This window comes from Giraffa tippelskirchi, chromosome 5 (genome assembly GCF_054371585.1).
Source record: "Giraffa tippelskirchi isolate mGirTip1 chromosome 5, T2T-mGirTip1v1.2.pri, whole genome shotgun sequence".
Classification (NCBI taxonomy): domain Eukaryota; kingdom Metazoa; phylum Chordata; class Mammalia; order Artiodactyla; family Giraffidae; genus Giraffa; species Giraffa tippelskirchi.
In genome coordinates, this window is record NC_137279.1 from 12121681 (window position 1) to 12137951 (window position 16271).

Below are 16271 nucleotides of genomic sequence, written 5' to 3' on the forward strand. Positions count from 1 at the left end.
ATATTTAAGTAAAGACAATTGAAAATTAATTATAAGAGAATAAAATACCATTCTCATTTGCTGATTTGCTGATTAACAGTGTGTATAGATTATATGTATAAAATAGATAACTCATGAGAACATACTGTATCACTCCAGGAACTCTCCTCAGAGCTCTGTGGTGACCTAAATGGGAAGGAAATCCAAAAAAGAAGCGATGTGTGTGTGTGTGTATGTGTGTGCACATGTGTGTGTATGTATATATATAGCTGATTCACTTTGTTGTACACTAGAAACTAACATAACATTGTAAAGCAACTATACTCCAATGAAAAATAATTTAAACAGTATATATAGGTTAACTTTGCAGGTACATCAATAATAGATCTCAATCAATTTCTCTATCTCAGTATCTCTCTCTCCGCCCCCCCCCCACTCTCTCATCCCTAGAAGTGGAATGTTAGTCAAACCAAGATACGAATCATCTCAACAATCATCTTTATTCTGTTTGGCTGTGTACTCTTCGTCGCTCTGCCTGCGATCATATTCAAACACATAGAAGGCTGGAGTGCCCTGGACGCCATTTATTTTGTGGTTATCACCTTAACCACCATTGGCTTTGGTGACTATGTCGCAGGTAAGTTTTTGGAGATACACTGCTCTCCTAACCCTTCTCCATTAGTTAAACTTTTTCTCTTGGGTTTGCAGACAACACAGTGACTGTCTTCTTTTCCCAGGGCTGTCATAAGAAAGTACGACAAACTGGGTGCCTTTAAACAAAAGAAATTCATTCTCTTATAGAAGTTCAAAATCAGAGTGCCAGCAGGGGCAGGGGCCCTCTGAAACTGGTAGAATCCTCCCTTGCTTCTCCCCAGCTTCTGGAGGTGGAGAGCATCAGTCCTTGCTGGTCCTTGGGTGGTAGCTGTATCACTTCATCTCTGCTTCCATCATCATATCATGTTCTCCCTGTGTCCCAGTTGCTGTGACCAGATTTCCCTCTTCTTATAAAGACACCAGTCACATTAGATTAAAAGCCCACTCTATTCCAGTATGAATTCATCATAACTAATTGTATCTGCCAAGGGCCTTATTTCCAAATAAGCTCATGTTCCAAAGTACCAGGGTTGGGACTTCAATGCGTACTTTTGGAAAACACAGTTTCATCCATAACAGTGACAGAGCCAAAAAAATAAAGAGATCATCCCATGACAGTGAAGGTCAGCAAAAGGGTACAGTTGAATATTTATTTTTCATTCTATGAAAGAAATTTAAATTACTGTCTGTTCAGAGTGTTACAGTACCACTCTAATTTCAGAAACCACTTATATGCCTCTTATTTATCTTTGTAGTTGTACAAGAATTCAAGTTTAAATTATCTTTGCTCTTTTTACTAAGCCTTTCCATATCTTAGTTTTTCCTCCCAGTTTTCTTGAGAAATGATTGACATACATCACTGGGTATGTTCAAGGGGTAACAGCAGGATGGTTTGATTTACATAGATGATGCAATGAAGTGATCACCACAGTGGGTTCAGCTAACATCCATTCTTCTAATGCAGTCCGCCTCGCTGTCTGGGGTCCCAGGGTGCTTCAGCCCCACTCCCGTGTCCTAGGATTCTCTCAGTGGTGTCTCGTCCTTGAATCGTTGTTAGTTTTTCTTCTTGTGAGGGAAGAGCGAAGCCAGGAACAGCTAGTCACCATCTTGGTAATGTCACTCTCATATTTTAGTTCTAGAAACACCTCAAACTTTGGAAGATGTGCTGAGCTACTTAAAACCTTCTTTTCTCTAAGATGTTTATCTCCTCTAATTTTCAGTTCTAACATCAGTGTTTTTAATCTTTTTAGCAATTTATCCATATTTTAAAATTCATGATTTTAAGACAGGTTTTCTTTTTCTATGGATGTTATTTCTGTTGCTGTTTGCTTTATTGTTTTATCTCTTAGATCTTATATCATTTCATCTCTCTTTTCCTATTATATTATCTCATTATTGTTACTGTTCAGGGGCTGCCCCAGTGCTCAGCAGTGAAGAATCCATGTGCCAGTGGAGGAGACTTGGGAGATGCGGGTTCGATCCCTGGGTTGGGAAGATCCCCTGGAGGAGGAAATGGCAACTCACTCCAGTATTCTTGCCTGGAGAATCCCATGGACAGAGGAGCCTGGTGGGCTATGGTCCATGGAGTCGCAAAGAGTCAGACACGACTGAGCACACACACATTATTGTTCTAACTCCAGTATTAAATAAATTGTAGTAATAGTGGTAAAAATAATGTAATAATTGTCTGTCATGCATCATTTTGACCAGCTCCTAAAAAACCTAAATTTTTCTTTAGAAAAATAAATTTGAAGTGTTAGAAAAACATGCTCATAACCATTATAGTAGGAATGTGCTAGTAAACTTCCCAGAATAAACTAAGTAGCCTAATTTAATTTTAGGAGGGTTTTATACTTTCGAGTTGTTTACTCTTTTTTTTTGACTCAAACTTCTTACTTAAATATTATCCGAAAAGAAAATATGTTGTGTAGCTTTATACAAATTTCAGAGAAGGCATCTGTTTTTATTATTTGTTAATTACAGTTTAACTTGTCCAAGCCCTTCTTTCAGGAATGTATAATATCTTTGAAGACAGGGATGTTTCTACAAGCAAAGATTTGCTTTTGGTCAAAAGCAGTACATTCACATCTCTGTGCTGGATGGGAAAAGGTGGAGTTCTTTTTGTTTTCTAATTAGCAAAATGCAGAGAGAAGAATCTCAGACATTTGTAGCTCTATATTGGACAACCAGCTTTTGTCCTAAAATAACCATCTTTCTACCTTTCATTAACGTCATCGATACAGTTTGCAAATGGAAAGAGCTTTAATGTAGCAGAAAGTGAGACGTAGGGATGTCATGCAGAGTGAAGTAAATCAGAAACAGCAAAACAAATATCATATATTAATGCATATATGTGCAATATAGAAAAATGGTACAGATGAACCTATTTGCAAGGCAAGAAAAGAGATGCAGACATAGGGAATGGGTGTGTGGACACAGAGGGTGGTGTGGGACGAATTGAGAGATTGGGCTTGACATATGTGCAGTGCCATGTGCAAAACAGATAGCTAGTGGGAAGCTGCTGTATAGTACAGGGAGCTCCGCTCCGTGCTCTGCTGACCTAGATGAGTGGAATGGGACGGGATGGGGAGGGGGTAGGACAGAGGTCCAAGAGGAAGGGGATATGTGTGTGTGTGTGTATGTATATAGCTGGTTCACTTCATTGTATAGTGTAAACTAACACAACATTGTAAAGCAACTGTACTCCAATTAAAAAAAAAATTATACTTGTGCTGTGTTAATCTTAGGCCATTGTGCGTGTGTGCTATCACTTCAGTCGTGTCCAGCTCTTTGAGACCCAATAGACTATAGCCCGCCAGGCTCCTCTGTCCATGGGATTCTCCAGGCAAGAATACTGGAGAGGGTTGCCATGCCCTCCCCCAGGGGATCTTCTTCACCCAGGGATCAAACCCGCATCTCTTGCGTCTCCTGTTTTTGGCAGGCAGATTCTTTACCGCTAGTGCAACCTGGGAAGCCCAGGCTATTGTACCATTTTGTAAGTATAATTAGAAATTATATTGAATTATAATTAAATTATGTGTAATATAATTAACCATAGGTCTTATAGTAACTGTGGAATATCTAGATATTAGGTGACAAGTCTTCCATTTTCAAGCCAACAGCCTTGTATTGCTCATGTTATTATATCCTATTTAATTTTTAATGTTTTATGGTAATGCTTAGTTATGTTTATTTACTAACGTATTTATTTTTCAGCTTTATTGAGGTATAATTGACAGGTAAAATTATAAGATATTTAAAGTGCACATTGTGGTGTTTTCATACACATGTATTATACATTGTGAAAAAATCCAATTGATTAATACATTCCTCACCTCACTCTAGGCTTCCCCAATAGGTCAGCAGGTAAAGAATCTGCCTGAAGGCAGGAGACATAGGAGATGCAGGTTCGATCCCTGGGTCATGAAGATCCCCTGGAGAAGGAAATGGCAACCCACTCCACTATTCTTGCCTGGAGAATCCCATGGATAGAGGAGCCTGGTGGGCCATGGTGCTAAGGATTGCAAAGAGTCCGTCACGACTGAGCAACTAAGCATGGACATCTCATTTATTTGTTTAGTGAGAACATTTAAGTTATTTTATCTTAGCAAATTTCAATGATACAATATGGTGCACATGTTATTTTAAATATGTGTCAGTCCAGTGTGAACCTCATAGTCTGAGACTCTAAAAAAACCAAAAATTATAAATAAAAATGTGGGTGGAATCCTAAAATAGTGTTCTATTTGTGACCGCAGTATAACCAGCTTAGAAAAAAATGAACAAATATTTTTCCTTTATGGTTTTGTAGAAGATGAAAAAAGTTATTATTTAATTTCCCTTTGGAGACCAACACTCTGAAACTGGCTGGATTGTGTTAGTCTGTTAGTAGCCGCTCTCAGCTGTCTGAAAACATCTTGTATATCAGTGGGAACCCTGAATGTAGAGTCATGGTCACAGTATTGTAGGGGGACAGGGGAACAGAATATTTGCATGGCATTAGGTATAGTCTAATAAACATTGTTATTATTACTAAGGTTTTATTTTATCATGCCCCTCTTTAAACCCATTATTTTAATTTTATTTGTATTTTACAGAGGAATAATGAAAAATGGTAGAGATACACTTTGCTAACAACTCACAAAGGAACTTAATGTGTTCAAAGTGACAAATGCTGAGAATGTGAGAGCAGCAGAATGGACACTACTTTTGTTGACTTATCTCTGTTGCCTTAGTTTACGTATTTTGTACCTATTTTGGTCTTTGTGAGACTGTGGAACCCTATTCCTAGTCCTGTAGTCTTTACATCCTAGACCTGTGTGCCCGGGGGGCATTTTTGCAGTGAAATGATGGACACGGGGGAAGATGTGGGCAAAGCTGCCTAGGAAATGTGTGCCCTTTGCAAGAGTCTTTGGGAAAAAAAGCATTGTGAGTTTTTAAAAAGATCTTGGAAAATAACTGCTATAGTTAAGTAGAATACATAAAAATAGTCTTTCCTTCTGGGTACCTTGTGACAAGTAAAATTAGCCACTAAGTTAAAGCGACGACCCCATCTGGGAAACATCAGTTGTTTATTTTTTAGGGCCTTCCCTCTTGCTATTAGATGTCTCTACAGATAGGATTCTCACTTAATTTTGATATTTTTGCCAGGAAAAAGCAAGAAGCATTGCTCAAACTTGACCCTTCTCATCTTTCTATTAGGCTATAAATCTCCAAAGAAAACAGAGATGTACTTCTCTTAATAGACACCCACTGTCTGATGCCTTTCTCAAGTCTGCAAGTGCTGTTTCAAATGGGATTAGAATTCAATTATATTTGTATTGAACTTCTTTGAAGACAAATTTAAAAACATATACTTCAAACCATGGTGTTATTAAAGTAAAAGGAGTAAATTTTGGAATGTGATATCTAAATGTTGTAACATTGGCGTAAGTATTAGGAGCATTTCAAGAGCAACAAGAGCTGATATGATGTGGTCGTTCAGACAACTCTGAAGCAGAGTGCTCGTCCTCAGGGAATGAGCATGAAAACATGCAGCTAGACCTTTTGCCCTGGGAAGAAAACAGGTCAACCCCTGTTGCTTTGTATTTTTAAATGTCATTTCTTACTTTCTATCTTATTTTTTATTTTTTGGCTTTAGATCTATTATGTTGCTATGATCCTATGATTCTTTTTCTGTTTCTTTCTCTCTTTTTTTTTTAATTTGTAATATAGCTACCTTTGGACTTCCCTGGTTGTTCAGATGGTAAAAAAAAATCTGCCTGCAATGCAGGAGACTGGGTTTGATCCCTGGGTCAGGAAGATCCCCTGATGAAGGGAATGGCTACCCATGTCAGTATTCTTGCCTGGAGAATTGCCTGGACAGAAGAGCCTGGCGGGCTACAGTCTATGGGGTTGCAAAGAGTTGGACACAACTGAGTGACGAATGCTATACAAAGGTATAGCTGCTTTACAATGTTGTGGTAGTTTCTGCTGTACGGCAAAGGGAATCAGCCATACATACACATATATCCCCTGTTCCTTGGATTTCCTCCCCAATTAGGACACCAGAGCACATGAGTAGAATTCCCTGTACTACACAGTCTGTTCTCATTAGTTGTCTGTTTTATACTAGTGTGTATATGTCAATCCCAATCTCCCAATTCATCCCACTGCCTCCTTTCCCCACTTTGTATCCATGTATTTGTTCTCTACATCAGTGTCTCTGTTTCTTCTTTGCTAATAAGATCATCTACATCATTTTTCTAGATTCTGCATAATTTCACATTAACATCCACATCTGTCTGCGTCCCTGCAAATGGCACAATTTCTTTCCTTTTTATGGCTGCTTACTTTTCATTTTTTGTATGTCATAATGTTCATGATATAATCTATTAGAGCATAATATATTTTTAACTCATAGATAAATGTAAATTTCTATTTGCACCCACTGATCCTTTTCACTGTTGGCAATACTGTATCAGAAGCATTTAGCAACTACTAGTAAAGACTAATATGTTTCAGAGTTCAACTTTCTCTGTGTATGTGACTGAACATAAGAATTCAACATTTAATAGTTTTTTGCAGGAAGAACTCCCCCAGCAAATTTCAATCTTACATTTATATTTATGAAAGAATGTGTTTTACTGGCTGGTTGGTTGCCTTAGTAATTTGTGTTTACTCCTTCCTGATGGCCTTTTTTGTTCTTTTACTAATGCTCAATATTCTAGAGCTAAAAAAGACCTGGGAGCCACAGATCTATTGCAGCACTTTTATTTTACATATGAATAAACAGACCCTCTGTTGCTAACTGTAGTTCACAGAGTGACTCTTCCTAAAAGATAACAAAAGAAAGTACATTATTTAGCAAAGTATCATTTACTTGATTTTAAGAATGTCTATAATAATTTGTAGTCAAATTTGTAGAGGTAAGTTAAGTGTTATTTAGTCAGTTGTGTCTGAGTCTATGGCAGGCTCCTCTGTCCTTGAAATTCTCCAGGCAAGAGTACTGGAGTGGGTTTCCATTTCCTTCTCCAGGGAATCTTCCCGACCCAGGGATAGAACCCAGGTCTCCTGCATTGCAGGCAGATTCTTTACTGTCTGAGCCACCAGGGAAGATTGGTAAAAATTGTATTTGACAGTCTGGTCTTGGTTTCCTATGTTTTATTTCTTAATTTTTGTCATGTTATTTTTCATTTGATGAGAAGTCTGAATTGATAAATTATTAAATCATGCTTGCCTTATAGGCCAAGAGTTAGATCTCATTAAAATCTAAGAAGTTATACTACTTATATAGAAAAGTGTGAAAGATTGAGCTCTACTTATTTAGGCTTGCTTCTAAAACTTGTCGTCTAAATCCATGATTTAAAAAAATTACTACGAGTTGGGGGATGGGCAAAATAGGTGAAGCTGATTAAGAGGCACAAACTTCCAGTTCTAAAATAAATAATACAATAAATAAGTTACAGAATAGGGAGTATATTAACTAATATTGTAATAACTTTAGTGACAGTAACTAGACCTATAGACATGATCATCTCATTATATATATATATATATATATACATATATATATATATATAAATGTCGAACCACTATATTATACACTTGAAACTAATGAAATTTATGTCAGTTCAGTTCAGTTCAGTCGCTCAGTCGTGTCTGACTCTTTGCGACCCCATGAATTGCAGCACGCCAGGCCTCTCTGTCCATCACCAACTCCCGGAGTCTACCCAAACCCATGTCCATCGAGTCGGCGATGCCATCCAACCATCTCATCCTCTGTCATCCCCTTCTCCTCCTGCCCCCAGTCCTACCCAGCATTAGGGTCTTTTCCAATGAGTCAACTCTTCGCATGAGGTGGCCAAAGTATTGGAGTTTCAGCTTCAACATCAGTCCTTCCAATAAACACCCAGGATTGATCTCTTTTAGGATGGACTGGTTGGATCTCCTTGCAGTCCAAGAGACTCTCAAGAGTCTTCTCCAACACCACAGTTCAAAAGCATCAATTCTGCAGCACTCAGCTTTCTTCACCATCCAACTCTCACAGCCATACATGACCACTGGAAAAACCATAGCCTTGACTAGACGGACTTTTGTTGGCAAAGTAATGTCTCTGCTTTTCAATATGCTATCTAGGTTGGCCATAACCTTCCTTCCAAGGAGTAAGCATCTTTTAATTTCATGGCTGCAATCACCATCAGCAGTGATTTTGAAGCCCCAAAAACTAAAGTCTGACACTGTTTCCACTGTTTCCCCATCTATTTCCCATGAAGTGATGGGACCAGATGCCATGATCTTAGTTTTCTGAACGTTGAGCTTGTCAGTTACACATCAGTAAAAAATTAGTTGATGATTCTTCAGAAGTGAAGTCAAATAATTACCTAATTTAACATAATTTAACATTATTTTTCAAAGTTAGTGTCCTCTTTAATATATACTGTTAGGACTAGAGTAAGCCATGGAAACCAAGAAGTGCATTCCTATGAACTGATAGACATTGCCCAAAGAAGTCTTTTTGTTCTTGTTTAGTCTCGTAAGCCTTGTCTGATTCCTTTGCAACCCCATGGACTGCAGCCTGCCATGCCAGAAGTCTTCAGCAACACTCTTTTGGAAGCCAGGTTAGTTCATAAGAGATAATATGGTTGAGTGAAAGCCAGATACAAATACATAGTTTCACAAAACAATGTCCTCACATTAGCTACTTTTCTAATAAAAACCAAAAATTTTAACCAAGAGTTTAGATGTATTCTAAGAAACCCTTATAGTTGATATTATGAAAACACATTTTCGTTCTGAGCATAAATTTACTTTGCCATACAAATATATATTCTTGGAATTTTGATCAGTAAAATTTAGTATATTTAGTTGAATAATTAAACTTTTTTTGTCTCACATATAGTTTTGAATACTTACTGGGTTAATCAGGCTTTAGGCTTAGAGCCTTATGCTTCTCTAAATAGAAAAAAATAAAAAAATTGGGAAATTAAAGCAGGTAAAACTGTCCTTCCAGTGCATTTACCTTTTCAAAACTTTATAGATTTTCACGGTTATTGAATCTTTTGTCTCCATATTTTTTGACTTGGGTAAAAAACATATTTGTTTATCTCATATTAAGAATTAAGTTTTCTTGGAATTATGTTTTCAGAGTCATTATTGGAAATGCAGTTTTTTGTAACCAAGCCATTGCTTTCTCTTATAACCAAAAACATGACTCAATTAGTGGCGTGCTAGGAGCTTGCTTAATGGAAGATGATTTTATCATGAAAACATATAAATCTCCATTGAAAAACCATGACAAGGTTTTGTTCCAACAGTTTGTTTGTTTTTTTGTTCCAAACAGTTTGTCCTAATAGATAACTTTGAGAAAACAGTTACTGATGTGGTCTAAAAGTTTTGCAACTATTCAAAGGCCAGGTATTAAAATTGCTATTATTGGGCTGATCACTGAGCAGAGATTTGCCAGGAATTTAGCAAATGACAAGGAAAATACCTGATCAGAAGTGAGGTCAACTGAAGAACAGTCAGTTCTTCAGCACCACCACAATGGCTCAGAAAAATTTCTCTGATTGAAAAGAGAGGGCTTACTGGACTGTTAGGGAGATGCTTTATAGTCATCATTCATATGTGCATTCATTCTGATGTTTAGTGAGCACATATTGTATATTAGATAACTGCTTAGCACTTAGTGGTAATGATTGCACTGGGTCCTGTTCCTATGGGACATAATGTTTGAAATCCAAGAGTAACAATTAAATAGGAAATCATTTTCTCTTCTTGATAGTTCTGTGTGTTAAAATGGAAAAATTCTGCAAGACATCTGGTCACCCCCTGAATCAGCTGGTGACTCTCAGAGAACTCAACTCATCAGAGAACTGAGAGCTATGTGTGTAATTAATTAAATGGGATTTGACCCAAACAGTTCAGAAGTTAGGGACTGTGGGCAAACCAAGGAGTTATTTAACTTCTAGGATTCAGAATGGATATATAGAAGAATTGCAGAACACGTGGGAAAAAATGACAAGGAAAATGGTTAGTGATTGACAGTTAAGTCTTAGTGAGCTAGACAGTAAGTTGTACTAAGTTTAATGAAAAAGATTCCAAATTACTGTATATTGATATATAGGCTTAAAGATAATTTCTAGAGGTAAGAATAATGTACATCCTATATCCTATAGATTTCCATCCTTATAAAGGATGAGTAAGACAATGTGTTGATTTTTCTTTCTTTATGATCATGAGACTGCTGTTTTTCTGATGGCAGTTTCCCTAGTCTTAGACCAAGTACCTACCAGGAAATGGACAACTTCTTGAGTGCTGATATTGAAAATCCCCAAATATAGGTTCAAATGCTAGAGAGATTTAGTTACCTTTTTGATCTTGTGTGTGTTTTTTTAACTTAATAGCATAGGGAAAGTTTGATTTAGTGGGTGAGCTGTTGTTTAATACTGAAGTCATATTTTCATTTGTAAAAAAGAAAACATAATTTACATCATTACTGAAAGAACCTCTTAATTCTTGAAGCATTAATAAAAGACTTTATTAGGTTAAATTGCTTTACTATAAAAAATAAAAATATACTAAAGCATAAAATTTGTTTTTGCCCCTTCATATTAAGACAGCATGCATGCCTGCCATGCTAAGTCACTTCAGTCGTGTCTGACTCTGTGTGACCCTATGGACTGTAACCCGCCAGGCTCCTCTGTCTGTGGGAGTCTCCAGGCAAGAGTACTGGAGTGGATTACCATGCAGCTTTCATGAATAAAAAGAGAGTCAAATGTACCAAAAATACTGAAATCCATATTTGATATCTGTACTAAAATACAGACCCATGTTAAAAGTGACCATTATTTTCTTTAAAACAAAGTTGTATGTTTTATCTATACTCTATATATTATTTTAGAAAAGCTAAGGAGAAACATGGAGTTTGATCTAGAATGGCTAAATCATTCTTTAAATCCTTATTTGTAAATATTCTGTGATTCAGCATCATCAAGAGAAAGAAAATTAAATTTAAGGGAAGAGAAGGCAATGTATATTCAAGTGTTGTAGAGCAGAATAGGACCAACTTTTGGAAACTGTTGGAATGGGGACATAAGACAAGAAGCTTCTGGTAAAACAGTGCTGACCTCAGACCCACCTGGTTTCTAGGTAAGAACCTTGAGGGGAAAAGGAACACCTTGTTTGACGTAGCATCTCCAGTGCTAGCTACTGCCATCCAGTATGGACAAAAAAAGAAGGTGGGAAAATGGGAAGGACAGGAAGCGAAAAGCAAAGGAGAAAAGGAAAGATATTCCCATCTGAATGCAGAGTTCCAAAGAATAGCAAGGAGAGATAAGAAAGCCTTCCTCAACAATCAGTGCAAAGAAATAGAGGAAAACAACAGATTGGGAAAGACTAGAGATCTCTTCAAGAAAATTAGAGATACCAAAGGAACATTTCATGCAAAGATAGGCTCGATAAAGGACAGAAATGGTATGGACCTAACAGAAGCAGAAGATATTAAGAAGAGGTGGCAAGAATACACAGAAGAACTGTACAAAAAAGATCTTCACGACCCAGATAATCACGATGGTGTGATCACTCACCTAGAGCCAGACATCCTGGAATGTGAAGTCCAGTGGGCCTTAGAAAGCATCACTACGAACAAAGCTAGTGAAGGTGATGGAATTCCAGTTGAGCTATTTCAAATCCTGAAAGATGATGCTGTGAAAGTGCTGCACTCGATATGCCAGCAAATTTGGAAAACTCATGAGTGGCCACAGGACTGGAAAAGGTCAGTTTTCGTTCCAATCCGAAAGAAAGGCAATGCCAAAGAATGCTCAAACTACCTCACAATTGCACTCATCTCACACGCTAGTAAAGTAATGCTCAAAATTCTCCAAGCCAGGCTTCAGCAATACGTGAACCGTGAACTTCCAGATGTTCAAGCTGGTTTTAGAAAAGGCAGAGGAACCAGAGATCAAATTGCCAACATCTGATGGATCATTGAAAAAGCAAGAGAGTTCCAGAAAAACATCTATTTCTGCTTTATTGACTATGCCAAAGCCTTTGACTGTGTGGATCACAATAAACTGTGGAAAATTCTGAAAGAGATGGGAATACCAGACCATCTGACCCATCTCTTGAGAAACCTGTATGCAGGTCAGGAAGCAACAGTTAGAACTGGACATGGAACAACAGACTGGTTCCAAATAGGAAAAGGAGTAAGTCAAGGCTGTATATTGTCCCCCTGCTTATTTAACTTATATGCAGAGTACATCATGAGAAATGCTGGGCTGGAAGAAACACAAGTTGGAATCAAGATTGCCGGGAGAAATATCAATAACCTCAGATATGCGGATGACACCACCCTTATGGCAGAAAGTGAAGAAGATCTAAAGAGCCTCTTGATGAAAGTGAAAGAGGAGAGTGAAAAAGTTGGCTTAAAGCTCAACATTCAGAAAACTAAGATCATGGCATCTGGTCCCATCACTTCTTGGGAAATAGATGGGGAAACAGTGGAAACAGTGTCAGACTTTATTTTTTTGGGCTCCAAAATCACTGCTGATGGTAATTGCAGCCATGAAATTAAAAGACGCTTACTCCTTGGAAGGAAGGTTATGGCCAACCTAGATAGCATATTTAAAAGCAGAGACATTACTTTGCCAACAAAAGTCCGTCTAGTCAAGGCTATGGTTTTTCCAGTGGTCAGGTATGGATGTGAGAGTTGGACGATGAAGAAAGCTGAGTGCTGCAGAATTGATGCTTTTGAACTGTGGTGTTGGAGAAGACTCTTGAGAGTCCCTTGGACTGCAAGGAGATCCAATCAATCCATCCTAAAAGAGATCAATCCTGGATGTTCATTGGAAGGACTGATGTTGAAGCTGAAACTCCAATACTTTGGCCACCTCATGCGAAGAGTTGACTCATTGGAAAAGACCCTAATGCTGGGTAGGATTGGGGGCAGGAGGAGAAGGGGGCAACAGAGGATGAGATGGTTGGATGGCATCACTGACTTGATGGACATGGGTTTGGGTAGACTCCGGGAGCTGGTGATGGACAGAGAGGCCTGAGGTGCTGCAATTCATGGGGTCGCAAAGAGTCGGACACGACTGAGTGACTGAGCTGAACTGAATGGGAAGGACAGTAACAGATCACAGGTAACATAGACAACCTGGTTCAATGACAGGGGCATATGTTATGAAGCCAGACCAAGCCTGAGTGCAAATCCTAGCTCTGCTGTTGCTTTTGCTGTGTGACCTGACAACTGTTATTTTATCTGCTGATAGTATGGCTTGTCTGTTGGAAAATGGGGATACTTACTATTGGGATTTTAGGAATCCAATACAAATCTTCCATCCTTGAGTTCTGAACAGACTGTGAGAATGATGTCAATTGAAATATCACCTTAACTACTGATAAAGACATCTGGAGATATGGCTTAAGGCTCAATGACCAATTGGTCTTTTTAAGAATCCTGTGCTAAAAAAAAAAAAATAAAAGAATCTTGTGCTAAATCAGTGGAAATAGGAGGAGTGGGAAGGGCTTCCCTAGTGACTCAGACAGTAAAGAATCTGCCTGCAATGAAGGAGATCTGGGTTCAATCCCTGGGTCTGAAAGATTCCTCTGGAGGAGGAAATGGCTTCCCACTCCAATAGTCTTGCCTGGAGAATTCCATGGACAGAAGAGCCTGATGGGCTACAGTCCATGGACTTACAAAAGAGTTGGACACAACTGAGCAACTAACACTTTAACTTTCATGAGGAGTGTGAATACAACACCCCTCAATACCTACCTACTCAGGACTTTAGTACAGCATGATTTCATTGAGGCAGACCATCAGTAAAGCCTTAGCTCTCACTCTCCTCTCTCCATCAGAGTTTGAATATTCTGTAAATCAGCTGCAGTGAGCTTATTAGCTAGGACTGGGTTAGCTAGGACTATGAGGCCAAAATAAAAGAACCTCAACCAACAACTCTTTGGTACCAGATAGGAAAGGGCTTCGTTAATGCTGGAATCAGGTAAGAAAGGGATTGTTGTGGGACAATGTTTGGGAATCTCATCTGATGAGAATGGGCTCCTAGGAATAATGCCAGACTGAAACAGAAACTTTCCTGGGCTTGATGAGCTTATTAGGCTCTGGTGATTTCCTTATTGAAGTGTCAAGGAAAATAATTCCAGACAAAAATGGTGCCATCTAAAAGAGGCCATCATGTGAGAGTCAGAAAGAGACTTATTTTAACTATTTTAAAAAGTTTATAAGGTTCCTAAAACCTTGGTACCTCCACCCCTCTTTGCTATTTTTATTACCATGGTCTGCTCTCCTGTAATGATTAGCTGGAAAGCTCTTAAAATGGAAAGGACTTGTGTGCATATTTTCAGTGGCAACAAAGAAAATGGCAGTGAGGTGCCAGATGAGGAGGGAAGAGTGGGTTGTAGCAGCCCGCAGGCCACGTCTCAGGAGTCTGGGCAAGAAAGAAAAAACACAATGGAGTGGTGGAATGGAGATGGGAGTGGGAGCCAAATAGGGAGGGAATATGCCAGGACAGAGAGAAGACCCTAGGTTTTTTTTTGGGGGGAGGATGGGGGGATAGAGTTGCTTTACAATGTGTTAGTTTCTGCTGTACAGTAAAGTGAATCAGCTATATGTATACGTATATCCCGTCCCTCTTGGACCTCCCCTCTCCCATCCCATTCGTTTAGGTCACCACTGAGCTGAGCTCCCCGCACTATGCAGTAGGTTCCCACTAGCTAGCAAGAGACCCACGTACAGATTTCTTGAATGTGCTAGACTAAAATTAATGCTTATAATTACATTTTAAAAATATTTCCTAATTAAAAAAGAAACAAATAACTTTTTCATCAAGTTATCTTAACATTATAGATTTTTCAAATTTGGCTAAGATTCTTGAATCCAATAGATCAAATACTGTGAAAATTAATTCATAAATCTTAGATATCAGAAAGTGAAAAGGTTTTGTGAGTATTGGATAATACCTGTATATACATTAGCTTTTCCTGGATCACTTGACTGCCAGTATTTCATCTTAAGAGTGGCAATTAAGAATGAGAAAACATTCCCCCAGCCCACACAACCCCCCCCTCAGAATCCACTAAAACTTGTGGGATGAACGTTTTACCCAAATATAGACCTTTTAGTGATTAAGTTAATTTACTCTTTTCAAACTGTGACATCCTGTTTATAAGAAAGAAAACTTATAAAAAGTCATCTTGAGCATGAACTAACTTCTAAAATCAACATTTTGGTGAACTTATGTGTTAAGTGAGTCACAACTATTTGGATGAGGACTTTCTGGTTTTGAAAGAGAAAGTACTGGGGAAAAAAATGTCATTTTGGTTTCTTTGAAATGGAAACATTTAAAAAATGGAATTCGCTAGTGAGCCTATCATGTAACAGATTTCCACACACATTTCCTAAGTCACTTCTGTGAATTTGTAGCACTGCATCCCCCATGGGCCAAGTCTTAACCATCCCAAGATGCATTTAGCCTTTATAATCCTTCCCAGAAATGATATTTTTAAAAATGCTGCACAAGGTAAATTTTTTACAATATTTTGAAGGTAAATATTACTGACTTTATAAACTGAATCTTGAAAATTATTCTTTGTCCCTAATGAAGGCTGAACTTGTATCTGTTCCTATTATTTGCCTGATGGAAAAATGTTCTCTTTTTACTCTGACCCTTTAATATTTGAAAATGTCATTGTGGGTAACTGACAGTCTAAGTTATAGAGAGTATGTTATATTCAAATTTTTATATTTGATTTTTAATGTATACTAGCTGTTTATTCGGAGAAGGCAATGGCACCCCACTCCAGTACTCTTGCCTGGAAAATCCCATGGACAGAGGAGCCTGGTAGGCTGCAGTCCATGGGGTCGCTAAGAGTCGGATACGACTGAGCGACTTAACTTTCACTTTTCACTTTCATGCACTGGAGAAGGAAATGGCAACCCACTCCAGTATCCTTGCCTGGAGAATCCCAGGGACGGTGGAGCCTGGTGGGCTGCCGTCTATGGGGTCGCACAGAGTCGGACACGACTGACGTGACTCAGCAGCAGCTGTTTATTAGCTGTTCTTCTGAATATGCAGGTTGAGTGTTTTAAATTATGTCCACAACCCCTGTTTAAACATCCCCAGTCTCTATGGTTTTGATTCTAAAATCATTACCTGCTCTTCCCTGTTGCGTGTGTGCTAAGTTGCTTAGCTGTGTCTGAC

General features: G+C 38.4%; 1 protein-coding gene across 2 annotated transcripts in view; it reads left to right on the forward strand.

Moving 5' to 3' along the window:
* Nucleotides 1-16271, forward strand: part of KCNK2 (potassium two pore domain channel subfamily K member 2) — a 483277-nt gene that overhangs the window by 425796 nt on the left and 41210 nt on the right. For both annotated transcript variants that reach the window (XM_081491320.1, XM_081491318.1), the window contains exon 5: nt 430-616. In XM_081491320.1, the coding sequence (XP_081347446.1) occupies nt 430-616 (187 nt within the window). The remainder of the gene's footprint in view (nt 1-429; nt 617-16271) is intronic.